This window comes from Neopsephotus bourkii, unplaced genomic scaffold, assembly GCF_033783945.1.
Source record: "Neopsephotus bourkii isolate Nb327-2 ecotype Australia unplaced genomic scaffold, CSIRO-AGI_Nbou_v1 NB_1663, whole genome shotgun sequence".
NCBI classification, from domain to species: Eukaryota; Metazoa; Chordata; class Aves; order Psittaciformes; family Psittacidae; genus Neopsephotus; species Neopsephotus bourkii.
The window spans coordinates 7,136,301-7,163,581 of NW_026902137.1; the positions used below are offsets into that span (position 1 = coordinate 7,136,301).

General features: G+C 39.8%; 1 protein-coding gene across 2 annotated transcripts; it reads right to left on the bottom strand.

The window, feature by feature from the left end:
- Positions 1-1,814: 1,814 nt before the first annotated feature.
- Positions 1,815-26,772, bottom strand: CSE1L (chromosome segregation 1 like). 2 transcript variants are annotated; one of them, XM_061375551.1, is made up of 25 exons: positions 26,618-26,772; positions 23,741-23,836; positions 23,261-23,403; positions 19,676-19,777; positions 19,152-19,297; positions 18,759-18,849; positions 18,408-18,515; positions 17,416-17,508; positions 16,001-16,168; positions 15,777-15,906; positions 15,012-15,077; positions 12,993-13,195; positions 11,135-11,219; positions 10,211-10,272; positions 9,335-9,471; positions 9,068-9,171; positions 8,390-8,487; positions 7,406-7,556; positions 6,692-6,900; positions 5,870-5,967; positions 5,580-5,665; positions 4,435-4,516; positions 3,870-4,016; positions 3,026-3,257; positions 1,815-2,342 (listed from the first exon to the last, which is right to left on the bottom strand). In XM_061375551.1, exons 2-25 carry the CDS (start codon positions 23,823-23,825, stop codon positions 2,253-2,255), a joined length of 2,916 nt encoding a protein of 971 aa, XP_061231535.1. In that variant the 5' UTR covers positions 23,826-23,836; positions 26,618-26,772; the 3' UTR covers positions 1,815-2,252. The 2 variants fall into 2 exon arrangements, with proteins under 2 accessions (XP_061231535.1, XP_061231536.1); XM_061375552.1 differs by lacking the exon at positions 26,618-26,772 and adding an exon at positions 26,193-26,212.
- Between the last annotated feature and the right edge of the window lie 509 nt (positions 26,773-27,281).

The following is a 27,281-nucleotide window of genomic DNA, read 5'->3' on the forward strand; positions in this document are numbered from 1 at the left end:
AAAGTCTAAGCTCCTCTGAGTGAACTAAAGGACAAGTATGCCACTGGTATTTGTTGATCTGAAGTCACTTAGGCACTTACTCACACAGAATGTCTGTCCAACAACAGAAAGTCACACGTTGCAGAAGTGCAAGATCATGAACACCGAGATTCACCAGTATGTTTCCATTCAGAAGAGCCATTTTTCTCTGGCTGCCTTTCAAAAAGGTTCTGGCTTGTTGCTGTAAATCCTGTCCAGTTCCAGCTATGTTGGTACTGGTAAGATAAGAAACATCTGTTAACTTGCGTATCTCAGCAACCTGACCCCTAAAGAAATCTTGCTTAGAACTGCAGAACTAAAATGGTCTAATACAAACCCCCTGATATTGCATCATGCTGAAGAACCCATTTCAGCACACATGCATAATAGGCTGCCTGCTTGAAGAGATGCAAGGGCAGCATGCCACAGCACTGCTACAGGACCACCAGTACCAATTCAATTCTGGTTCTTTGAGGCTGACAGGAAAACGAGGTCTGCAAGTTCTCTGTAGAATCGTGCTCCCTATTATCCAAGGAAGAAGACAGAGCTGCAGAGCAGATTCCTGAGTATCCTTTCAGCTTGCAGGTTTTGAATGACCACAGCTCAATTAACATTGACATTGGAGGTAGGCATTCAGTTCCTTGCAAATGTCACACATCTCTCATGTGGTTTCAGCCTGTCTATTGAAATTCATTCCACAAGGCGCTCCGGCTAACTTGGAATACACATCACAGTCTCTCTCATCAGCATTAAGGCAGATGCTTTTCTGATCACCACTGTATTATTTCACTCTTGAGAACTGCTTTCATTTCATACCTAGGAACAAAGAGGGTCTTACACTGCACGACAGACCAGATTAAAGAAAACCTGTTGACACTGACTCATTCAATCCATAATTAGGCACTTAGTAGTTTAAATCCATTGTCTAACAAGCAACTAATTTCTTATATATAAGGAGAAATGGCCAGCATGTGCTCTCACATGGCAGCCAGATACTAAGAAAGAACACCTGATTCTGCCCTATGTTTTCACCCCCAGTAATTTCAGTGACATTCTTGATAGAAGGCCCAGCTTCAACAGGCATTTTAACTACAGAAAACCAGTCCTGATTCAAGTCACCTGCAGCATTTCTGTGGACAAGTAACTAAAATCTGTCACATAGGACATGGCTTAATATGACATTAACTCTGAGCCTTCACTCTTATTCAGGAACTTTTCTGTCTCTATAATTAGATCTACTTATACCCCTGCAGTACCAGTGCTCTAAAAGCCTGTGTGGTCTATCAGCTTGCTGCCCCGGCCACATGAGAACACAGTGAGGCTCCGGCATTTAGTCACTTAAATAGCTGTAACTGCAAGGTAAACTGTTGCATTTAGAATTCAAGGCTACCAAAGCTAATCCATATATTTATGAGGCGGGGAGAACATCTAAGTTAAGTTTAACTCTAAGATCACTGCTTTAATACATCACCAAAAATCCACCTGGAGATCGATATCCACTCTAAGAGGGTGTATTACTTGCTTTTACTGCACTCCACTGACATATCTTGTTCAAAGGAGAAGGGGTGCACCTGTTGGTGAATATCAAGAGTGATAATAGCTTTGGATCTTCTGCCAAAGTTTAAGATTTGCTCCATATGATCCTACAATGTATTTAAACCATTACAGTTAAGTAACAGATTAAGGAAAATCCTCACAGTCCCACCATCTTATATTCTATCCTAAGTTTAAAACATTAGCTTCTCTTTTTAAACCAACTACATTCTTCTGAAACAGTAAGCGCACAGTGACAGGCATTTTAAACAAGTACTCCTTATTTATTCACAATTTAGATAAAGTTTAAGGAAAGACAAAAGAAATACAAAGGACAACATCAAAATGAAAAGGAATTTTAGTGACCAAAGTGAGTTTCTACAGCCAGTGCTCTCCATACATTGCAAAATGTTATCCAAACACTGCAGATTGCAAACAAATCCCATAACAAACCACTATGACTATTCCCTTCAAAATTAAACTGGGAATGAAAGTTAGCCACCTTTTATCTATGAGTACACAAACCACCACATTCTTTCCATTTCAGCTTAAAGCCACGTTTGTCTTGTACAAGATGGGTTCTGCAATACATTTTCAAGTAGCATTTTTCATTATGTCTGAGCTCTGCTATAAAAAAAAGTCAGTATCAACCTTCTGTATAACAAAACTGCTTTTGATCTTGCTTGTGGAATATATGCAACTCAGAGCAGTGTCACACTTGCGGCTTGGAGGTATCCTTGGAGATACTGCAACGCTTCTGCATTCAGACTAGTACTCAGCATTGATGGAACCTTAAAACATACGACAGAGCAGAAGTGTCAATGTGTGTATACATTAAACTACTGCTACAGCCTGTTAATCAGTGTGTCAACATACAGTATGAAGTCAAGCGACATTCTGAGAGCAGCAGTTTTTCACTGTGAAAGCAGTTGCTGGAATTACAATTCCTGATGCTGACAGTTTTATGTACTACTTAGCTGAATCAAATCCAAACGAAGAGGAAAGAAAACCTTCAGTTATTAAAGCAGGTTATTTGGATCAAGCAAACATCAGATCTCTCTGGCAACCTTTACTTACCAAAATCTTGAACAAAACAAAGATGCCTCTGGTTGTAACAGTTAACTGAAAACTGAAATGGTTTAACTGAATGTGAGCTGCCCAAAATTTCCCAAGTAAATACAGCTGAACTGGAGAAAAGTCCTAGTTATGTAAAAGTGGACCGATTTTCATTTAAGAGATGGCATATTTAAGCTTATTGCTAAATTAGGTTACCAATTACTAAGGTTACTATGGAAAAAAAACCTTACAGAAGCTATATTCCTGTACAGAGTAAGAGAGAGCAACACCTTGCATTCTGGTTATGATGTACTTCATTTTAGTGATTATCAAGCATCAGCAAGAGAAACCCATTATCAAAAAGACGTTTTTTCTCTGTAAAATTCAGCATTAGCATGCATGTATAGAAGTCACCTACCCTGCCTGGGCACGCTGTAGACAGTTTGTGAAGAGACTGTGCCAGATGGATTCTAGGATTGTTCACCATTTGACCTACAGGATCGTGTTCTTTTTTTCCAGCAAAGGCTAGCTGAGAGAATGCAGTCTGATATCCTGGAGTATCTTCGATGTCAATGAAGTGTTCTTCATCAGGGATAGTGTCATCCTCAGGCAGTTCAAAGAGGCCAATGAGGGCCTGCAGCAAAGGAGTCCTTCATGGAAGAGGGGAGGATAAAATTAGAGTTCTTAAAATACATTAGAACAGAGGGTATTTTACAGGAATGTTCAAATTACTTGAAACCCATTACAATTTAGCCCTTGCAGGTACTTCTTAGCTAAAGCAATTGTAAGCTAAGCTAGAAGCACTGTCAATCTGTGTATTTTACAGGCGTCATGTAGGCCCCTATTGAAAGCAGGAACAACGTATTTATTTATCAGGTTCAACTGTAATGAAAGATACCTAAAAAATTACTTTCAGATTATATCTTTTCTCTTAGTACATTAAAAAATAAAGTTCCAGTTCAGGGATGCAATTACTGTCACTAAATTGAGGCTGCCTGACATCCCAGACAGCCACACAGTGTTTCCAGAGAGCTTTCCCCAAAATTCTACTTTCAAGCTAAGATCTTGCTGTGCCTCTGTCAGATCTCTGGATCAGTAGAACAGGAAGCAGTATGAAAAGCCTGAAACCCAGCCCCAGAACGATAGCAGGGGCGAAGAAATCATAGGGGAGTTTATCTGAAGAACTTATTTTGATGCTAGCTTACATTTTCAAAACCTCAAACAGCCTCAACTAACAGAACCTGAAGAAGTGCTCTACATACCACAGCTTGGTGTACTCGGTGTCCATCATGGCAGGACATTCTGTTAGTATTTTTGTAATGCCAACAGCACAGATTTTCTTTTCAACTTGCCCAGAAACTTTCTGGATTTCAGGAATTATAATTTTATCCAAAACCATTCCGAACATCCTATTGTGACATCAAAAAGAAAAAGTATTATGAAGTCTTATCGGTCATATGGCGAAAAAGAACACCAGAAATATGAATCCCTAGGGAAAAGGGAAAACTAGATCATTTGTTAAGATGCTGCCCTGTGGCAGTGGGTGCCTAGTAGGAATTTGAGCATAGAAACTTTTCACAGAGGGAAAGGAATAGAGCCATGACTCTGCTTTTTGTAACTTGCTTAGGAGATTAATATCCTGAATTATTATTGAGGATCTATGGGCACCAAATCAGAAAGAAACACTGCAAGAAAACCACACTAGAAGCAGCATTTTGTCAGTCAAATTAGCAACACACAGTTTGCAATTTTATCTGAGAACTGTTCCCTACTTTAACAGATAAAAATTACACAGCAGACTTGAATTAAAAAGATACTCATACTAACTTTGGCTGTATGCCATCAAATATCTCCTGCAGAGCCAATGCCCCGTATTTTATGCAGTATAAGTTAATGAAGACTAGGAAACCTGTAACAAGAGAAAGGTCAAATTAAAACTCAAAAGCAAAAAAAAAAACAGCTTTAGAGTAAGCAGCAAAACATACTCAAGTTTTTCAAGAGGACAGGAACACAGTCTTTAGAAATGTTTGCTTTCAGTGAGGTACATTAACTTGCTACCTTGAAACCTGCCTAAAAACTGTTGATCTCTTCACATACTACAAGACAACTAAGTCAAGATTCAATCTTTTTCCCCTTAGAGCCATTATAAAGCATTAGGAAAGCCATTTACAATTCTGACCAAAAGAACTCTTCAACACTTTCAGCAAGAAACATAATGCAATGCAATTTTTCAGATCAGTTGTGAATCACTTTGCTTGGCCTTTGTACCAGAGGGCAGATGCAATGCATTAATAGCACCACTTAAATTCTGTTTGTGGAAGACCATTAAAAGCAATCCTATCATTCTTGCTGCTATCAGGTGGCATTAAGTAATAGGATTAAGTAATAGACATTGTGTAATTTGTGTAGTGATAGTATCATTACATTAATCAGTATGACAATAGTTTTCTTCTTAGAGCTGGAATAACCAGTATATGTATTTCAATCACTCATCCCAGCTTTGCTAGCTTAATATAAAACCTTATCATAACTTAAGCAATATTAAGGTAGGATGACACAAATGGATAAAGTATTTAACAGTAGTAGCACACAACTATACATGACAAAAGGAAGTCTGGTCAATACGACTACATGACTGTGTTGTGTGAGAATCTGCTGGTATTAGTGGAAGATTAAAATGGAAACACTATCAGAAAATTGATGACACCAGAGAGTAAGAAAGTAAGAGGAAAACAGAAGTCTTTTCCCATATTTTAGTTCCTTTCCTTCAGTTTTCATGAAATAAGTGTCACCTGATGTGCCAACTGCCCTATATGCCACCCTTGATTACACAGGTAAGCTGAATCGAGTCACTGATGTTAGGAGTCACTAGTGTCCCTCCATCTACATAGTCACAGGACACGACAGGATACTTCTTGAGTACAGCTGCATGTTCTAAACTGCTGAAGCTTTTCATATAGCAAGGAACTTACTTTTAATAAATTTTGTTGTTTTGGAATTTTGAAGTCTTTGGAATAGTAGAATGAAGATCTGTTTCCTGTACTGGTCAACTGATTCACTGGAAATTTAAAAGAACAGTTAATCAATTCATACTAGGATTTTCCTAATGTCACTTCACAGAAAACATGTATACAATTGAACAAATCTATTTTACTGATGTGTCTTTTTTCAGTTGTTAAACATTAACCATGAATTGTACAAACATACCATACATTAAACTCTGCAGAAATTAGTTTTCAATGTAATTTCAACTCATACTTACGGAGGCATGTGCTCTATGATACTGTTTAGGAGATAGAATCCTTGATGGTCATTAGCTTTAGAGGCAATCAACTTCTGGAACACACCTAACAATCCAGGCTGTAAACAAAGCAAGTACAAAGCTCTATGCAACAGTTCTTCATATGTGACCTATCAGAAAGTTGGCCTTTGCTATCTAAGACATATACCAAGGCAAAAGCTTTCATAACCTAAACCAGGACTTGGTTTCTGCAGTTAAGGACATGGGAGACAGATTTCTACCAGGACCAAGTGATGTTGCTCTCCGCATTAAGATTAATCTTGATCAAATGAACACCAAAGCCAGTTTGAGTACACGTCTGCTTCATCAATGGCATGGTCTAATCAAGTCTGACTATAGCAGATCATGCAGCAGAAATAACAGAAGTATGCAGAATAAATCTCCCACTGAATTCGCTAATTCTCAGATCTCCCAATATTTTGGCTCATCTTCATTCACTCAAGACTGTTCTGAACAGAACCTCTGCAAGATTTCTTGATACACAGTTCAACATGAGACAAATGAGATGGCAAAACTGTGGAAACCTACCTGCTTGTAAAAACTATGTGCAGGAATATTATGTCCTACTTGGCAAAAGCACAATGGTCCAGGATTTACCTCATCCACATAACAAAAAAGCATTCAAAAAAGCCTGCATGCATAGCGGGTTTTGTATTTCCACGCAAGCACCACTCGTTTAAAGTAAAAGCACAAATTCTGCACAAATCCAGCTAGTCATAAAGGAAATAGTTCCTCATAACTTTAAATCTTAAATCAACATGTGACTAAATCAGTCCAACTTACAATTTTGTCAGCAGCAGCACTTGCTATTGTATTGGCACCCCGCTCTAAATAAGCCTGCAGGAGTCGGACCAAAGGAGGAATGTTTCCTGTCCTTTCCCATAATACTGGCTGAAGTAGATGAGGAAATAATGCCATATAGGATGTTGGGATTTCATTTTTATGCATTTCTAGAAGTAGGGACATCACTTGAAACACATATGGAATGAACTCTGGAAAAGAAACAATGACATTTACAAATTCAGCAAATATGGTCACTGTCAATTCCTGGGAACCACAGACCTATTGACTGAAATGACAGTTTTATGATATTAACACAAAGATTTCAACAAATAAAACCCTGGAGAAATGTACCACTTCCCAATTATAAACATTCCCAAAATCTGCAAGCATTGTATATATACGATTTCTGTTTCCTCTATTTGCTAATGTTTCAGCAGAACATGGAAAACAAACTACTAGAAATAAGGCAATATAATTAAGAATAACAAAAAGTTTGGGAGCAGTGATTGTTAAGTATTTGTAAAGTAGTCTACTTTAAGAAGTTAATACAGCTCATACACCCTACGGAACAACCCAGATGCTTCCTAGAAGTGGCTGTGAACATGCTGTGTTCTCACTTGAATTTCCTGTGTTACAGAAAATCTGCCATGAGGTAAATCATAGCAATCAGTTATAGCAGAGAGGGAGCACAAGCACTTACTGATTTTAATTTACCTTGCACATCATTCTGTAGTATCTCAGTGAAAACCATAAACAAAGCCTCTTCAAAGCTTCCAACTGCATCAGGGTTTGCTTTGCACGTTATCCTTATCGACAAGCATATTGACTCAAACATGTAATGGTTAAAGTGAGGTTTGCTTGGATTCTAAAAGCAAGTCATAAAGAGAAATCAACCCAAACCTGCAGCCAAGTCATTATTTCACAAAATACATTTTTTACTTCAACTGAATTCTAAGTTAGCAATTAGGAATAAGGATATTTATGACTTAGTAATATACTAATGAAATTAATTGCATAAAAGCAAACAAAAACCTTTACAGCATAAAGAAAGGGTGTGTTTTATAAATATTTTAAAGACACCAAGTGTTTGTCAGAAGATCAGCATAAACTGGCAAGCACGTAAAGTATCACAACACAAAACCTGAAAAGTTATTTCTCAGTCCTGTGTCTCATCAAACCTTTGTTGAACACTTCTTACATGCTGCAGTGAGGTTTAATACGTACATAGAAGGGGTTTGGATAATTGATATTCTAAAGCATTCCCTAACATCAACACTGAAGACTATGAGTCCAGTCTGAACAAAACTCTAAGAATTTTACCCACCAAAAGTAGGAGGGCAATTTATTTATGCCACATTTCAGTGCCTGAATTTAATATTCAGCTCAGAAGCTTCATGGACAAAGGAAAAAGGAGCTGTGAGAATGACAGATCATTGTAACGGTGACCTCTGCACAAGCAAACATACATGCTAGATTTCATATGCTGTTTCCAAATTTCAGATGAGCAAGGGAAGAATGATTTGAAACTATGTCCCAGAAGGAAGACAGTACTTCATTGGAAGGCTGCTTTAACTTATTTTAGCCAGAGAATACTGAACAGTATTCTAAGAGAACACAAACAACAAGGTATGCGTAAGTCTTTAGAAAGACTGCTCTGAAAGTCAAAAAGTGAACATTTTGCTCAGCCTGTTTCTTTACCTTACTGACAGCCAGCAGTTTCTGTGTAAGCTGTGTGATGACAGAAGGGATGTATGGAATTATTGTTTCCTGTAGCAGAGAAAAACTCCTCATGATGGCTGCAAATAAATCGACAGTATTACCTTCTGAAGACAAGCATACACTTCTGCCATCCATCATATGCCTAAATCCTTTCCCTTTTACTATTAAATTGAATCTCAAGGAATTAGGTACAATAAAAAAGAGCACTTGCTGCAAGAACAATCAATCTATAACCACAACAAAGGATAAAGCAAAACCTCATTATCCCCATTCTACAGATAGAGCACAGAAGATTAACCGACTTTGCATAGACCATCATTTATCTTGGGCAAGTATCAAATCTTGGCATACTATTAGCCATAACTCACTTGGATCTCCTACTGACGCTGCTCAGGTAGCTGTACTGACTACAGAGAATACCATTTGAGAAATAATTTGCCACAACACTGTTATGTTTAGTGTTTCACCTCAGCACCATAAATTCAGTCAAAGATGACTTAATACAGGCTGGTAAATAACTGCAGGCTGCACAAAACTCTTTAGCATGTTTGTATAAATTAGGTTTTTCAAAGAAAAAATTTCAGCAGCCTCTAACTATAAGCCTTGACCTGAAGTTAACAAAAGTTACCCTTATATTGCAGACCACAAAGCATTTACCTTTCATAATGTATTCATTTTCAGATGAGCCAGGAAGTGTCAGCGCTTTAAAAAGGTTTGTTAATAGCACTTCCACAAATGGTGCCATTTCTGCAGCTGTAATGCTGTTAAGTAAAGCACAGCTCTTTAATGATGAAAGATATTCACAAACTTCAAGCATTTTACAATATTGTAATACTAAGAAATAAAAGATTCCCTGTAGATATTTCTCTGTTCTTATGGACAAAACCTGTGTAACAGTGAACTTATTTCTACTTGAAAACTTACAGTGTAGTATTATTTGTCCCCCTCATGGTAAACAGTCTTTCAAGAGCATGGGCTGCATAAGTATGGACCACAATACTTTCTGCTTGAAGGTGATTGATTAAGAGAGGAATAGATATCAACAGTTGTTCTTTAGGTACCTACAAAAATATAGCAACAAATTATACATATATTACATAAAACTACAGATGGTTCAACACTAGAGCATAACCACACTGCAAACTGAAAGCTTGGCAAAGGAAGAAATCTTAGAAGGCTCCTCCAGTTGCTAAATTGCACCTTGACAACCAAGAGGTACCTATTTCTGTCATTGCCTGCACACTTCCCCCGAGCATTAATGTTACATTTGTTCAACAGTAAATGCATATACTCCAAATGTGTATTTCTTTTTCCATTTTACAGTAACAGGCAATTAAAAAAAAATCAAGCTTAAAAGAAACCCAACCAACTACAGATATTTCATAGGAGATGAATAAAAGTAATCTACCATTTAAAATTACATTTTCTTACTGCATCTCACTAATCAGAAAAGCACAAAGTTGCTGTGCTCTGTTTAACAACTACGGCAAGGATACGAACAATCAAGTATATTTAGACTAACATTCACTTGGAAAAGCCTGAGTGTCACAGAACTGAGCACGCTAAGATAAGATGTTCAGTGCTCTCACAGCATATGGATAGCATACAGACTACATGTTAACTGGATATTTATAACAGTATCATTCACTTTCAAAACTAAAAATGCAGCTTGAAGTGTTATATATGACTATGAAACACCTGTTGAGTTAACATACGGCCAAGTAAGATAAATTAGGCTTGGCAAGTATAAAGTAACAAACTACAGTATGTTTTTACCATAAGAGTAAAGGAGAAACTTACTTGGTTTCTAAAAATCATGATATATTTGATACCATCTGCTTTTAGCACAGGGAATTCATTCACTGCAATAGAAAAATATAAGAATTGTGTTGATACGTTTCATATATATGTGCCTACTGAACATATACTATGTATAGAGGTGACATTAAGGCATGATTTTTCTCCTAAAAAGTAATACGCACAGTGTTGTCCTACATTGCTTAGTTTCAGCATTTCCATATAGGCACTGTTTGACAAAGCAGCAGCTTTAGGTACAAATCACTGAACATATACTATGTATAGAGGTGACATTAAGGCATGATTTTTCTCCTAAAAAGTAATACGCACACTGTTGTCCTACATTGCTTAGTTTCAGCATTTCCATATAGGCACTGTTTGACAAAGCAGCAGCTTTAGGTACAAATCATGCCCTAGTACCATTAAGTGTACAGTCCAACACTTTCACATGACATTTCCCCTTCTGGCTCCCATTTTAGCCTCCAATTACATATTCCAAGACAACCCACTGCATTCCAAATATAAAATAACTGCTGAGGCATAAAATAAATCATGTGGTTTAAATATACATCCATAAGCTCGTCAATATGGGCTGATATTCAGGGGTTTGTATAGCACAGAAGTTTGCCATAGTCTCAAATACAGAAATCAAATCACTTAGATTCAATTAGTTCAAACATGTAGCTAATAGCAACCATGTGCGTGCATGCTCTGATCTTGAAGATAGCATGTGGCAATCCACCTTTGTTTGAAAGCTCATTCACTGCTGGCCAAACAAATTTGAATTGCTTCTGTGTGCCAGGTGACACAGCCCTCTGTCTCAGATTATGCTGAGATAGGAGTTCTTGAGCTTCAAGAAACAATGGTCACTGTCAAGACTGTAGCTGTATCATAAAAAATGCCATACCAAAATTAACACAGACTTACCACTTGCAGACTTTAAGTCAGGTTGAATGTGATTCACAAAGAATTCTGTCAGATTTACAAGTTCGTTGGCTTGTGTTATTCCATGCTAAAAAAGCAAAAACCAAACCAGCTCTGGTGTTAGATGTTGACATTCAGCTAGTTTTATTAAAAGCACATAAAAAGGAATAGAAAAAATAATCTAAAGTGTGCATGCATGTGATGAACTTGTTCAAACTGCGTTTATGACAGAGAGCCACCCAATTTCTTTTTCTTAATGTTCTCAGTGTCTAGGTTTCAGCTGTAGCACTCAAGTTCAAGGTTATCAAGTCTGAGTTGAGGAATAGCAGCATATAGCATAGTAATAATCAACCACAATTTTACTTGGAAAATACCAGCATCTTATTAACTTGACACTTCTTTTTATGATAGGCCTTTTAGCAAGGGAAAGTTTAGGAGTCCGACTCCAATTCTGAATTACAGCCGCAAAACAATGACTACTTAAGTTTTCTCTTACAGAAAATGCAACTGATTTTTAAAACAGGGTTTTCAGATGGATATTTATCAATCAAGTGTTCTAAGTGATGTTATCCCATGTCTGCCACTAATGGAACAGAAAATGAAAGATGTACAAGTCAGCAGTTTACTAACTGCTGGAAGACTCTGGTTTCCAGTAAACAATACTATTGCCAGCAACTGCTGTGCAGTGGTTCGTTAAGTGGAGTTTCAGGAAAAGACCTTCAGCAAAACTGTGTAATGATGCCATGCAACATGTTTTACTAGGTTTGTCTCAAAGTTGTCTTGTAAAGCCACTGAGATTTGAACTGTAATAACATTTAAAAACTTTATTTTATTTGCTATTATTTGATGATCTGCTCTGGAGCCAGGCTGAGAGAGCCAGGCTGGTTCAGCCTGGAGGAGGCTCCAGGGGAGACCTTAGAGCAGCTTCCAGTGCTTAAAGGGGCTGACAAGAAACCTGGGGAGGGCCTTTTAACAGGGACTTGTAGGGACAGGAAAAGAGGGAATGGCTAACCTGACAGAGGGGAGATTTAGATTAGATATCAGGAAGTTCTTCTCTGTGAGGGTGCTGAGGCGCTGGCACAGGGTGCCCTGAGAAGCTGTGGCTGCCCCATCCCTGTCAGTGTTTAAGGCCAAGCTGCAGAGTGCTTGGAGCAACCTGCTCTAGGGGAAGGTGTCCCTGCCCATGGTAGGGGGTTGGAACTGGATGAGTTTTAAGGTCCCTTCCCACCCAAACCATTCCATGGTTCTATGATTAACTGCTGTATTAAGAGCTGTCCTGAGACATTTGATACAATGATACTCTTTCCAAATGAAGTTCAGGTCAGGTGTGGCTTTTCAACGTATCAAGCCAATTAGTTACTTTCTCCCAAACAGATAATGAGATCCATTTCCAACCATCATTACAGTTCACATGCCATTTCAAAATCATAAACACTCAAATAACAGGAAACATAATGACAAGAACTGTAAGAGTCACTTTCCTTTGTCTGCTTAACACTTCATCTCCTGTAAAGCTAAATTTGGTCTTCCATGGCTGGCAAACTCTGGCTCAGTACTGTTTAAAAGTTCAGAGGTTCTAGACCCAAGCTAATTGTGTAGCACTGTATAGCTGCTTCATACATGCTAGTACGACCCACCAAATGGTCACAAATGGCTGTTGACTTTGCCCAATCTGAAGATCAGACACCAACAAATTAACAACTGTAACAAATTATATAATGGGCAACTTTCAGTCTCATCAACATTAAACTACTAAACACAGTTACTGCCATTCTGAAGCATCATAGAACAAATAACAGTCCTCATGCACACCGTCATATTTGAATGAATATGGATCAAAACGAATAGAATGTGCAAGTACCTTCTGTGTTTGAGCTTTGGATGCCAAAGACGTAACAAGGTAAATAGCTGCATCTTTGTGCTTCCAGTTGACAGATGGATTCTTTGCATATTCTTGCAGCATAGAATTAACATAGCCAGAAAAAATCCCTGTCACAGGTCCTTCAAAGAATCTGCACAAGCCTCTGACCAGATCACAAGCTGCTCTGCGCCTGGTGTCAATATCTGCAGGAGAACCAAAGATTCTTTGGCTATAAGAAAGTATACAGCTTTTCATAGTAATGGACGTAACACACAATATACAGATTCTCAAACTACAGCCACACCTCATGTTAATTATTGCACTCTTCCACACTGATACGTAACAACACATTTTTAAGTCTTTTACTAAAAAGACAGTTACTATCATAACAGGCACTATTTGTGCAACAAAGAGGAACGAACACCCACCAATACTGGCTGTGTGTTCACAGGTTTTACTGCTCTCTAAAGAATGTTTCCGCAGGTATGCAGGGCCAGGCTTTTAATCTTGACAATTATGCACCAGAAGGTACTGGGTCTGGTTGGGATGGAGTTAAATTTTCTTCATAGCAGCCCATATGGTACTGTGTTTTGTACTGGTGACTAAAACTGTTGGTAACACCCCAGTGTTTTGGCTGTTGCTACAGAGTGCTTGCACAGTGTCAAGGCTTTCTCTGTTTCCCTGCTCTGTCTTCCCAGCAAGTAGGCTGGGGGAGGGCAAGGAGTCAGAAGGGGATACAACCTGGACAGCTGATCTAAACTGACCAAAGGGTTATTCCATGCCATGTAACACCATGCTCAGCAATAAAAACTGGGCAGGAATGGTTTTTGGGGAGGCAGCCATTGCTCAGTGGCAGGCTGAGCATCAGTCTACTTGTAGGAGGCAGCAAGTCATTGACTTCCTCACCCCTTCTTGTCTTTTCTTCCTCTTCTTTTACTTAAACTGTCTTAATTTTCTATCCAGGAGTCTTCTCACTTCTACTATTCCTATTCTCTCCCCCATCCCACTGCAGCAGGGTGGGGAAAGAGCAAGCTGCTGAGTGGTGTCTTTTGCTGGCCCACTACACTGAACCAGTGCAGTTTTGAAAAGAAAAAAATCTGTGAAAATGCCTTAAAAAAAAAAAAAAGTCAGATGGCCTTTACTACAGTGTACTAACAGAAGGGAGAGAAGGAAAATAAAGCAAGTCAATTTAAGTACAACAGAGGACATTTCTAAATTTATCTCTGAAGAACACAAATATTTCTTGCCTCGATTCTCTTCACAGCAGAAGTAGGTGACAAATAAAAGCTTCACAAATACCTAAAATGTAACTAATCCTGCATGCATATATTTATTCATCTTAATAGATTTACGAATCTAAGATTATTAATGTAAAAGTGTTGCTCAGCAAACCGTGAGCAGCACAGAACAGCATATCCAGAACTGTCACACAGACCAAGATCTGGTTCGTTTGTGCTCTGACCTGGCTGAAGCCCAGACAGCTACAATCAGAAAATCAAGTAGCTCTCTTAGCACAGCAGTGCGCTTTCAGGGTGGTTACTGTATTGGTTTGAACACAGCGCCTGTGTACAAGGGCTGGCTGGTGTCCAGCTGGCTTGATCACAGATTTGCATGCAACACCAGTCAGAATTTCAGTTAAACATGAGAGACTACTAAATACAGGCACAGTCTCTCCATGTTATTTAAAACTCTATGCATAGGAACTAAATACACAACTGTGGCTACTATTCCGTGTTGACTTACAGGCTATATTTGCTGAAATGAGAACGTGTGCAGTGCAGGAGACATACCAATCCAATTAAGGAAAAAACCCTATCGGAACACTGTTCAAAACGAAAAGACACTGTGATGGAAAATTGTGACAATAGACTTGATCAAAACCTGGATAAAATCTCTTGGAGGAGGTGGGGAGAACCTTCCCAATTAAAAAAATCAATTATAAAAGCTTCAGTAAATTGTTGCAACTCTTCAGAGCTATATTTAAAGACCGAGTATTCTTAATATAAATCTGTGGATTACCAGATCCTTCTAAATCCCTTCTTATATATTCTTCAGAATTATCTTCAAATGCTTCTTCATCAGCAGCTGAAAATATAAAATGCAGAGATTTAAATACTGAAGTCTCTAGTGGGTTTTTTATGATAAAAAGGTGTATTACCATCAACATGCTATTTCTTCCTAGTACTTTTCTATAGCACTAATACAAATCAATCAGAAGTATCCAGACTACCCTGTTTAGCTTGCTGCTGCCTCACAAGTTAGTCTTTCATACTCCTTAGCTGACTCATTCCAGATTTAAAAATTGGGAAAAGCACAGATAAACAGAGGCAAGCCATATTCAACACTAAGTGTATTTAAAGACACTTCCTGGCTCAAAGACTTAAGAAAGAGGGAATTTTCTATCACTGCAATATATTTTCACTGCATTTTATATATTAGGATCAATGTGACCCCATCCAAACTTGGATAAACAGATGTTACAATTTAGTAGGCTTAATATCCACACCTATTTATACTCCTTGATACAAATGTGAAGCATGAAAAGTTATTAGTGGTACGCAACCTACATTTCCTCCACTAGCATCTTGAACTGAAAAGTAAGACAAAAAAATTACTATTCACACAGTTCTACTTATGACAGCAATAAGTTACAGAAACTTGGCTTTGAATCTAGTACTAAAGTACACAGGAGGTAATCCTCAGTTCTTAGTCCAGCAAAGCAACATATCATAACTACAGCTAGATATTACTGTGCCTTTGAAAACTTAAGTCTCATACAGTTACCTCTAAATTCCATATTGGGAACAATAACTTTTTCACAGATGCTTGTCAATGTATTCTGGTCTTCAAACAAATGCTTATAATGGGGTCTCTCACAAACAGAGGCCAGAAATTGGATTGCATTACTAACCAGCTAGAACAACACAAACAGAACATACAGTTTTAGCACGCCTGACCAACTTGTAATTCACTATTAGGCTTAACAAAATCAGTTTACAACAACTTACCAAATCATATTTCACTTCCTGGCCCGTTGTGACTAACAGATTCCAGATTGCTGTCACAAAACGTGGCAGGTAGGGCTGGAATTCTTCATCGTATTTTTGGGCATATAGAGCAGCATTATCACAAATTTGTGATTTCAAGAGCTCCAGTAATCCAGCTTCCTCTTCATCCTCACATAAAACAAAACTAACAACTTAAAACATCCAAACTTCAACACTACATAAAAGTACAGACATCTCTGAAGGAAGTTTTTACACTATTATTTTATCCTGTTCTAAACAGGTGAAAGAAATCCCTCTCACGTCCCTTCAATTACAGTATTTTGCTGAAGTATACTGGAACTGCACTGCAAGTTATAAATCATACCTACATTTCTAATGAAAGTACTATTCACTTTAAATCATTTAGACCTGATACAGTTTGACATGAAATTAATTTACAAATCTAATAGGGAAAAAAGGCAACACAAGGCACTGAAAACAATATGCTTAGATGACATTGTATCTTGCTACTTCAAAAGGGAGTAGTTATAAAAGTAGTCCCATTCCCCATACCAGCACAAATGGTCATGGAACCACAAAAGAAAGTGAATTGGGAAACTGAGCTAGAACTAAAACAAACAAAACCCCAAACAACCAAACACCACCCCAGTTCTGTCTCCACCCAGTCCCCACTTTTCAGTTTTAATGCCTATAACTTCCTGACTCAGTTCAGTACACAGCTGCATAAATGTCTGTGCTGGGAAACAGCCCACAGACACAAGAGAAAAGAACAACAAAGCTTCTCTCAGCAGCAGTGTTAGACTGAAACAACTGTGAAACTCAGAACACACTTAACATGCCTCCTTATGTAAAGAAACTTATAGATTTGATTTGTCTCCACCGCGTGGCAAACTATTGTACTGCATCTAGAAGACATTTAAAATGGAGAAAGCTTGCACAAAATTCAGTTGAGCTTTGATGACTTGGTATCATCTTTCACATGTAAAATAACTGTTTCTTGTAACTAGACAAAATGCTAAACGGAAGTGCTTAAGGATGCCATGCCTTCTATGTACTACTATTTCAAGTTAAAGATACTCTGGTTTTCTAAAACATAGTGCAATGAAACACCTGAAAGATACAGAAAATCTGAGCACAGACCAAGTTACTTCAGCAGAAGTCCCTTAAAGAATATACTCATTGATGAGTATCTGTAATTTGCTGTCCATGCACAGGGAATGGGTATACCTGTAAGAGATACCACTTCAAGAACTGGACCTCAAATTTAGACAATGCAACTCCTCTTAAACCCCATCTCCTTATCATCATTCTATTCCTTTGTTTACCCAGTAAAGGAAACATTGCATTGTTCAGAGTTAGACTTAAGTTCTCCTGCACTACACAGATACAAACCAGGAGGTTTATGCAGTACTTACATCAGTCTGCAAAAGTTTATTATCTAAAGTTAAGAGACTGTGAAAATTTGTCATCCATGTTTCCATGTTATCTTCAAAAAACTCAGGAAGATCCTATGAAGGAAAAGCATAAATCTAGATTTTAATTTCTGTTTCCATTGCTTAGGTAACACACCTACATTGTAAGCAGTATGTATCCACCTTATAATCTAATGAGAGACCACAAAGTTTGGAAAACAGCAAAACAAAACACTTCTCCCTCCTCCTCCCAAATGAAATGCCTCCAGATAGAGGCTTTGGAATAGTTTTTCCAAATAAACTAGTTGCTCACACCCTACACAGCCTACAGCTTTGTAAAGAAAGAACATTATTGCTTCTTACTCTCAGAACAAGAAAGCATAAGCCTCCCTTTTAATTCCAGCTTGCTCTTTTGCCCAATATGGAAAAAAAGCCCAAGCAATCAAGGCACTTCACAGACTCATGTTCATGTTGAGACACTAGAAGTGTATTTCACCTCAAAGTAGCTTTTTAGCATTTTTTATGTAGTGCATTTATTTAATAATGTTAAAAATTAACATCCAGTTTCAAAACAAAAAAACCCACACTGCTACCACAATTACTCTGTTACAGTGCTACAGAGCTACTAGCTTTTAACCGACTTCCATCTACATGCCTGAGTTCATGTCAGTACAGACATATGTATTAAGGAGGACAGCAAGTACGAACTCAGACATCTGACTTCTTTCACTGCTCATACTCTGAGAACTACCTGGAAAACACCTCCTTGTTACAATACCAGCTGAGACTCCTTGAACTTTTTAGATAGGGCCAAGCTAATGTGTTAACTAACCCCATCCTTACTGTGCCTTAACTCCAGCATTGATACAGAACGTCAACTATTATTTTTGTGATAAAGCATGGCTTTAAGAGCTGCCTCAAACTGATCCTCTAAATAAGAGCATAACAGCTTCACAAGATCAAAGTAGAACTATTATAAGAACAAGGAGATTCACCTGAAAATTTAAACTGTAGAACAGCTTCGCAATTAGAATGAGGGAAGAAAAGAGAACCTTCAAAGCACTAGCATCATTTGCATGTGTGCTGCAAAGTTCAATAGTTGCCTGGAAAAAGACATAAGATTCAGTCACATACTACACACAAACCACATTGGCAAGTACACTGAAAAGCCACGTAACTTTATTCCTTTTTTAAACCAGAAAATAGAGTTCTTTTTCCTCCCCCTCCTTTAGTTTGAACCCCATTAAAGTTTCAAAGGAATTACTCCTAAGTTTTCATTTTACAGCATTCATAATAAGCATTTCAAAACTTTAAACCTGTTTTAGAAATGACTCAACAAGAAATACCTTAAAGAGATTTGTTAAGGGCAAAGCAAAGCCATCGAGGACAAGTTTGATCTCTGTCCATAATTCATTTGACTTAAACTCATGGCGGTACCTGAGAAGTGGAAGAGAAAATAGAATACAATCTTTACATTCATTACCTATTTAACTTGCATACAATTCAAGTGTTGGACCTTAAAACAAATACTGTCAAGTAAACAAGAACTAAACAACATAGCTCAAGGCCATGCAAGGTGTAAATTAAATATGCATTTAAAGTCTTATTAAAAATAACAGTAATTACAAGTAGAGACCACAAGTGTAGACTTTGTAAATCTACAAAATAAGTCTAACGGTAAAATTTAGAGTTGAACAGCAATTTTACAATCCATATACTAACTCCCTTATTTCCAATACCTTTTAAATAAAGAGTGAGCAGTGCGCAGGACCCCATTGATGACATAGAAATCTCCACTTTGAAAGCGATTCACCATTTCTGTCAGCAGGTCTGGCCATTTCTGAGGAAAGTCTTCCCGACCAATAATACTAATAGCATCACTTAACTGGAAATGAAACAACCATTACATGATATAAATAGTGGGTTCCTCACAGTTATATAAGATGTTGCAAATATCTAGGAAAATACTTGTAGTCAGATTCAAAAATCATTGGGTTAAATACCTACTACTTTTCACCACAAATAAAGAAATGTCACATTATATTTAGCTGCCTAATACAAGAATTTAACTATAATATTTTAACTGCCTTTTTAGAAATAAAATTAAAGTGGGTTTAAGTAGCTATAACAATATACTCCAAGTTATTTGGATCACGATGACCTTGTTGGTAAGAGAACTGAGCTCTGCTAATAACCAGAGCCTCTAGACATGCTTAAAATACTCCAAAAGCCTCATGAACACAACCAGGAATTGACATATTACCTGCTTTTGAATTTGTTCTGGGCTGCTAAGCATCAAGGGCACTATGTTGGCTTTAATGGCTATCCTGTCTGATTCACATATTTTGTTCGGTTCATCCTCAACCTGAAATTAAACCAGTAATTAAGTCAGTACACTCCAGGCAACAAGTGACCATCAGCATTTCAGAAACCAACTGCTCTTACTGATTTATGTAACTATGAGATTGTTAAAGAAACTAATAAGACCTGTTTAAAATATTGTCTATAGTGAATCTGTAACAGTAGCACCTGAAAAAAAACCGGAAGGAATTAAATCCTTCTGTAAAACTTGTTTGAACTAGTTCTTTTTCCTTCTCTAATAGAAACTTTTCAAATCAATTCAGCAGTAGCAAGGGTGGGTGCATTTGCCAATAATATACATGTTTAACCAACATCTCCTCTTCCACCACAAAATCACACCTCTGTCCTCACTTCTGCTGACATCAGAGATCTATTTTGCGCTTGCTGCCTCAAGCCATACTTTCTAGAAACTGTACATGAAGATGCAAGTTACACAATCAAAATCATAACACTGACTTTAAGAGTTATCCAATCAAAGTATCAATCAGGCAGTAGTGCCAAGCAGTAGTAAATTACAGTCTCTACTAGAGACATAAAATACGGAGGCTTGTCACCAACCAGTGACAGCCATGATAGGCACACTACTTGGATGACAGCACTGAGTTTAGAAACCTAGTAATTACCCAGCAATTAAAATAGGTCAGCACCTCCAGAGAGCAATTCAATGACCTTTAGATGCCATTATCCTCCTTCTTACCTCCCTTTCATCATCTTCCTGTAAACTTAGAAAATAACGTAGCAATTTCAAAATTTCCAGTTATGCTTTGGCTCTAACACCAGTCATATGTGATGTTCCTCAGGGCTCAGTGGTGGGGTCAGCTCTGTTTAATATCTTCAGCAATTATGTCAACAAGGGGATCAAGTACACCCTCAGTCAATTTGCAGGCATCAAGAAGCTGAGTGTTTATCTGCTGGAGGGCAGGAAGGCTGCGCAGAGGGATCTGGACAGGCTGGATCCATGGGCCAAGGCCAATAGTATAAGGCTCAACAAGGCTCAGTGCTGGGTCCTGCACTTGGGTCACAACAATGCCATGGAATGCTGCAGACTTGGGAAGAGCGGCTGGAAAGCTGCCCAGTAGAAAAGGACTTGGAGATGCTGGTCAACAGTCAGCTGAATATGACCCACCTTGTGCCCAGGTGGCCAAGAAAGCCAACAGCATCCTGGCCTGTATCAGCAATAGTGTGACCAGCAGGAATACAAAAGAGACTGTCCCCCCTGTAGTCAGCACTGGTGAAGCTACACTTTAGATACTGTGTTCAGTTTGAGGCCCCTCACTATGAGAAAGACATTAAGGTGCTGGAGCATGTCAAGAGAAGGGGAATGAAGCTGGTGAAGGGTCCAGAGCACAGACCTTATAAGGAGTGACTGAGTGAACTGAGATTGTTGAGCCTGGAGAAAATGAGGCTGAGGAGACCTTGCTCTCTACACCTACAACCTCTTTTCATCTAACAAGGTGGGGATCAGTCTCTTCTCCCAAGTAACAAGTGATAGGACAAGAGGAGATGGCCTCATGTTGCACCAGGGGAGGCTTAGACTGGATATTAGAAAAATTTATTTGCTAAAAGGGCTGTCAATCATTGAACAGGCTGCCCAGGGAAGTGCTGGAGTCCCCATCCCTGGAGATATTTTAATGATGTGTACATAAGGGACATGGTTTAACAGGGGACTTGGCAGTGGCAGGTTAACAGTGGGACTCAATGATCTTAAAGGTTATATCCAACCTAAATGATTCTATGATTATATAAACAAGCAGTTATAAAAGTAAGTCACAGAGAACTTGCTTTTCCTCTTCTATCACAATGCACTAATCGTAAGAATGTACAGAATAACTATATATACATTAAAAACTGCAAAAAGATGATAATCTTTAAAACCTAAGGTTTACAAGTTCAAATGATATGAAAAGCAGTGGTAAGAGTACGAGGCAAGCTCGAAGCAGGGCTCACTGCTATGTATTCTGATAGATGGGGACAGAGAAAGTGGAGAGCTCAGCAACAGCAAATCCTACTCTGGAGTTATAGATGAGATTTTTCAAAGAAACAAGACCTTTTAACAGAACATGAGAGGCAGCACAGAGCTGAGTGTTCTGTACATCCTTCAAAATAAATTTAAACAAAGAAAACTCTTTTCTCTCCCCAGAAATGCCCTGTCCCTCTGGCTCTCCAAGCTCTACCAAATTGAAGCCCTTGAATAGAAGAAACCCTTTTACTTTCACTGGGCTTTGTATTAGTCAGGTTCATGGCTGCTGAATTAAACCATCTGATGTAGGTAAGCCAGCCTTACAGCTGTATTTTATATTCATACAGCTGCTCATGAAATAAAAGCTTCAATTTTGGACAAAACAATGTGCTTGAAGCCACAGAGCAATCATAACAGCCCTCTGGATGCGCCTACTGCATAGCATATCCACCTACTCCAAAACAACATCTCATCCTGAATTACATCAGCAATCCATAAGAAGGAAGCCACTTACAGATTTTTCCATAACAGAACGTTATTTCTATTTACAATATACTGCAGATAAAGATGCAATCTCGGGGAAATGACTGAGAACACAGCATTACAGAAACAAAGTTCTAGAAATTTCATGCCAGACTGAACATACTGATCTTATCAAACATCACCAGCTCTAGAACTGCTACAGCTTCCTAATGTTAGTATGAGGGGTAAGGGAGAAATAACATGCAAATCTGTAAGTAGGTACCAGCTAAGATGTAACGATGAAATACCAGTTTCCCCTGTATAAGCGACATTATACAGTTGCTATTTTTCAGATTCAGACAGTACTTTCAGTGAGAGACAGCATAAACAGAATCAATTTAAACCTCTCACTGCTGAAGGAGCTGAGCTTTTAAACACAATACTTTCTACCACAAATTAGATTTCATGAATGTTAAAAGCTGAGTCAAAAACATTTCTGAACTCTTCAAAACAAAGGATTTAAAAAGGATTAACCAGCAATACTTCTGTCTGATGTCTACAAATACTTCTAAGTGTTAAACTGGCAAGGCCAACATAACTGCTCCACACTATTCTGTGCCCCAGAAGCATTAACATGAAAGAGAAACTAGTATCATCACATTCAGCGGCAGGGCTGGCTTGAAATCTCTGTAACACCAGGACAATAGACAGAGGCCAAATTGGCCAGCTCCTCCATACAGACACTTCACAATCATTTCAGTTTAAATAATATTACTGTTAGTTAAATGAGCTTTAAATGTTCTGTTCTACAAAATATGCATATAACAGGGAAAATTATTTGTTCACCATTTTATCACGCAGCTCTAGCTCTTTTTAATAAAATGGACTCCAATAGTTCAGGTTTTAGTGCCTCACCATTAAATTACACCTTGTGTTTGCTCTCTGAACAATCTAATTTCTTTCAGAGTACAGACGTAATATGTTCTTCAAGGTTACTGTAGAATATCTTATTGTACGTTAAAAGGATTATTAAATCTTAGCACAACTATTCACTAGGATACCTACAATTCTCCAGTTCCTTTTAATATAATTCTTGAACGTTACAGATGCACAAACTTTGATGACATTTTCCTGTGATTTCTCCAGCAGTGTTAAGAGTAACAATGGGTAATTCTGGTTTCCTTCAACTGACTCAAGAAACTTCTCCGCTGTAAGAGAAGATATGAAGGTTAGCAAAAGCTGGACTATTCTTCTAATAGGAGTCCTATGACTCCTCAAGTGTCCACTTAAAACAATAAACACATGAACACTTCCCAGAGTTTCAGAAGAACAGAGACACAGAGCAAGTCTGACAAAAGGTACTGTATTTTCTTTACTAATAAGCCCTTTATAATGCTTCTGCTACTAACAAAAGCTCTCACTTCAAAGCAGGATGTGGAAATATTGCCTCCCCACCGTTTTTAAGGTCATAACCTGGTAGAAGTAAATCTTGGAAGAGCCAGAAAGAAACCAAACCTTTTTTGGTCAGTCATGAGAATCACTTACCAGGACGTCTTATAGCAGGATCTGGATCTAGTGTTTTCTTTAGATATTCAGTTAAAGTCTGTAAATTGGCATCACTCAGCTCCATTTTGGCAGAACCTAAAATCCATAAGTAGTTTAGTTATAAATACAGATCAGGAAATCTATCCTATTAGATACACGTACGTAAAACTAGATTCCATAGAAGGCACATATCAGTTCTTTCTGACCACACCTCATAAATCATGGCCCTATCTTTCCTACCTCATGCAATAAAGCAAGTTGCCACGCACCAAGCACAAACCAGAACACATTCTATTTCTTCAATTACATGTAACTGTTATTTTCTAGTTTACTGAAACCAAACCCCTAGAACAGAATCAGAAATACAGCCAAAAGGTACAGCCAAAAGATGATCCCTTGCTCTTTCAGGACAAGAGTTTGTGTTTGCTTTTGAGAACTACTCTCAGCCCTAAAATCATAATCTTGGGTGAAAAAGCACAATAGTCCTCCCATACATAATTGTAAATAGAACAATTCAAAGTGTATTGGAGAGTCAAAGCTTGCTTAAAATTAAATACTCTTCATTAACGAAAACACTTAACAGAGAATTAATTTTTTATAGAGAGACAAAAGACTGTGCAAAGCCAGAGGGTTTGTCCACCCTCTGAAATTACCTGCGAGGAGGGTGGGAGCTAATTTAAACTGCAATACCTATTACAGAGTAACTCTGTGCAATAAGTCTAAATTACTCCTCTCTAGTAACCCTCCCACACATATTCTCACACTAACCTCAGTGATCTATTTACTTCACAGCTTTAATTGGAATAATTAAACTTACAGTAACACTAAACCAGCAGCAAGACATGCTTTAATGGACATGCTCAGGATACCCTCATCAATCTGCCCACCTTTCTTAGCACCAGCAGCACAGTTCACTCTCTGCAGAAGTAATGAGAAAACAAAGATTTCCATTTTTAATCTGGAATTTCTAATTAGCAAAATAGACTGAAGTTTGCTTGTTTCACACTCAATTTGTTTTATGTATGTTCATTATCAGTGCAATAAATAGTTTCTATTTAAGCATGCCTGCAAAGGCAGTGGGCTTTAATAGCAATTTTCATTTGAACTATGCCTTCTGTATCAGTAAAAGATACAGCAGCAGTACCCTCAAATTAGCTGAATGTTAAAGGAGCAATCCAGATCCCAACATATTTTGCTACAAGTCAAAAATCTACCTAGAGTCTTGTCTCCCATGTGTCACTCCCTTCACCTTTTGGTGGTTTACTTCTCTGCAGTCCCATTCACCAAGTCGCATCAAGCAATAAGATGCCAATAAAATTCAGCACCAGTAACAGCTGGCTCATCTGTTTTACAAAACGGCCTTCTGCATCACTACTGTGATGCTGAAATGAATACTTAAATCTTTCATAGTTACAACCAAATAAGTTATCTGCTCCAGGGAAGTCTGTGCAGCTGAGATGCAAACCTATGCGAAAATCCTTTATGGAGACTAATCTTGACTCAAATGGAAAACCAAACTGAAAGAGATGACAGCCCTGAATGACCTTTTACAAATACCTCACACACGTGCAACACAGGGGGCCCATGTGAGAAACATACACACCTGCAGCTGACCCTGAGATCACTCTGAAAGCCAAATGTGAGGATTTGAATCCATCACTCAACCCTTCACACAAAGTGACAAATATTTTCACCTGCTCTCTGCTTGCTTTGATTTCCTTCCCTTTCTCTAACTGTTCTCTTATTTGGTCTGTTTTCCACTGCAAAAGCCTGGTGGCACTTGTCTGAGTGATACGATGCTTTTTCCTACGTTGTAACATACAACTCCCCAAAAGGCCACAGGAAATAAGAGTATTTTCAAACCACCCCTCCCATAAAACGTGCTTAACACATTAACTCCTTCAGACACATTAATGACAGACCACCTATCGAAAACAACCCTCCTCAAAGCCCGGCTATGCTCCACACCTTGTGAACAACTCCAGACAACTCTATTCTTGCATTCACTCATTCACTTACATTCACAGCACCCGCCAAACACCATCTACACGCCTGAGAACGTTCGTGGTCCAGATTTAGTGGGGAAGGTTCTCTCTCCACCGCACTGAGGATCATTACGCTCACTTTCTACTTCACCACACAGCAGGGCCCAGGGACCCATCACTCCCCGGCCACTGCCCGCTCTCGCCGCTCCCTCAAAGAGAAGCGAGGCCACTGTGAGGCGGGGCGGCCGGCGAGAGAAGCCCTCCAGGCCTGGCCTCAGCCCGGCTGCCCAGCCCCAGCTCCCCACGGGGCACGGCACGGCCCATTCCCTCTCCCGCCGCTTCAGGCCAGCGCACCCCGACCCCACGCTCGCCCGGCCTGAAGCCGCCAGGCGCTTTACCCGACGGACGCAGCCGCCCGTCCCGCCCGCCGCCAGACTGCGCCTGCCCCGCGGTGGCGCTTACGCTACCTCATGCGGTGGCGGCGCGCCTGCGGCCCCTGCCCGGCGGGCCCAGGGGCAGCCCTGCGCATCCGCTCACAGTCAGGCCGGGCACAACAAGGGCTGCGGTTCCGTCGAGGGAGCCCCAAGCACTCCCCGACCGCCCTCAGACTAACTTGCTCCCCTCCCCCTCACCGCCGCCCCCAGACTGGCAGCAGCGAGAGCCAATGAGAAGAGCAAACGGCTCAGGGCCAGAAGCCGCAGACCAATCGCGAGCTGAGGGAGGTGGGCCGAAGCACCCCAGCATGGTGAGCTGCACCTCTCGCTGCGTCGCGGGCCCAGCGCGGAGCACAGCGGGGCAGAGCGCAGCGGCGGCCGGCTGCGGGCCATGCAGACCGCCACGCTGTGAGGCAGCCCCTCCGCCAGCATCGCCGTTCGGCGCGGCTCAGCCTCACCTGGCGACTCCCCCCGGCGCTGGCGGCGGCGGCGGCTCCGAGAGCTCCGGCTGCGCTTCACATTCAAACCGCGGTGAGAGGGCGCGGCGGCGGCACCGTGACCGCATCACGCAAGGCGGCTACACCGCGGAGCCTCCAGACCAATCAGCGGGCTCTCCTTCCGTGACGCGCTCCGCTGTGAGCCAATCCTTGCTGCCCTCCCCACGACCAATGGCCACACTCTTCCCACAAGGCCCAGGGCGCCCCTCGAAGCCGCTGGGCCTCCACCGGGAGGGGCCTGAGGCTGCGGCTGCGGAGGAAGCGGTGGGGCCGTACTGGGGTACGAAGAGGTGGCCGCGGCCGGAGGGACCGGGCTGGGGCGGGCCATGGGAGGACCGAAGGGAGGGATATGGCCCCTAGGGCGAGGAGCGGGCAGGCGGAGCGAGGAGGGCGGTGAGGGGCGCTTAAAAAACACCCCCAAACACAAAACAAGCCCTAAACGTGAGAGGCCCGTGATTACCACCTGCTCCCTGCAGAAAAGCAGGCTGCAGGCTCGCTGCCCTTCTAATAAACTACATGAAAAAAAAAGCAACACTTCTTAAAACTTTATTGATTTACCACTTGATTAAAGCATGGAATATTATAACAGTATTATACACAGTATTTTCATGTAGAAAACTTTACA

What these genes read in the sequence shown, in the direction of transcription:
- CSE1L (XM_061375551.1), bottom strand. Translation starts at nt 23,825, where the DNA reads ATGGAGCTGAGTGATGCCAATTTACAGACTTTAACTGAATATCTAAAG. An exon ending in AAATGAATACATTATGAAAG is followed by an intron (nt 8,488 to 9,067) that starts GTAAATGCTTTG and finishes ATTTATTTGCAG; the next exon opens with CCATCATGAGGAGTTTTTCT. An exon ending in GTGCTGCTGCTGACAAAATT is followed by an intron (nt 5,968 to 6,691) that starts GTAAGTTGGACT and finishes CTTTGTTTACAG; the next exon opens with CCTGGATTGTTAGGTGTGTT.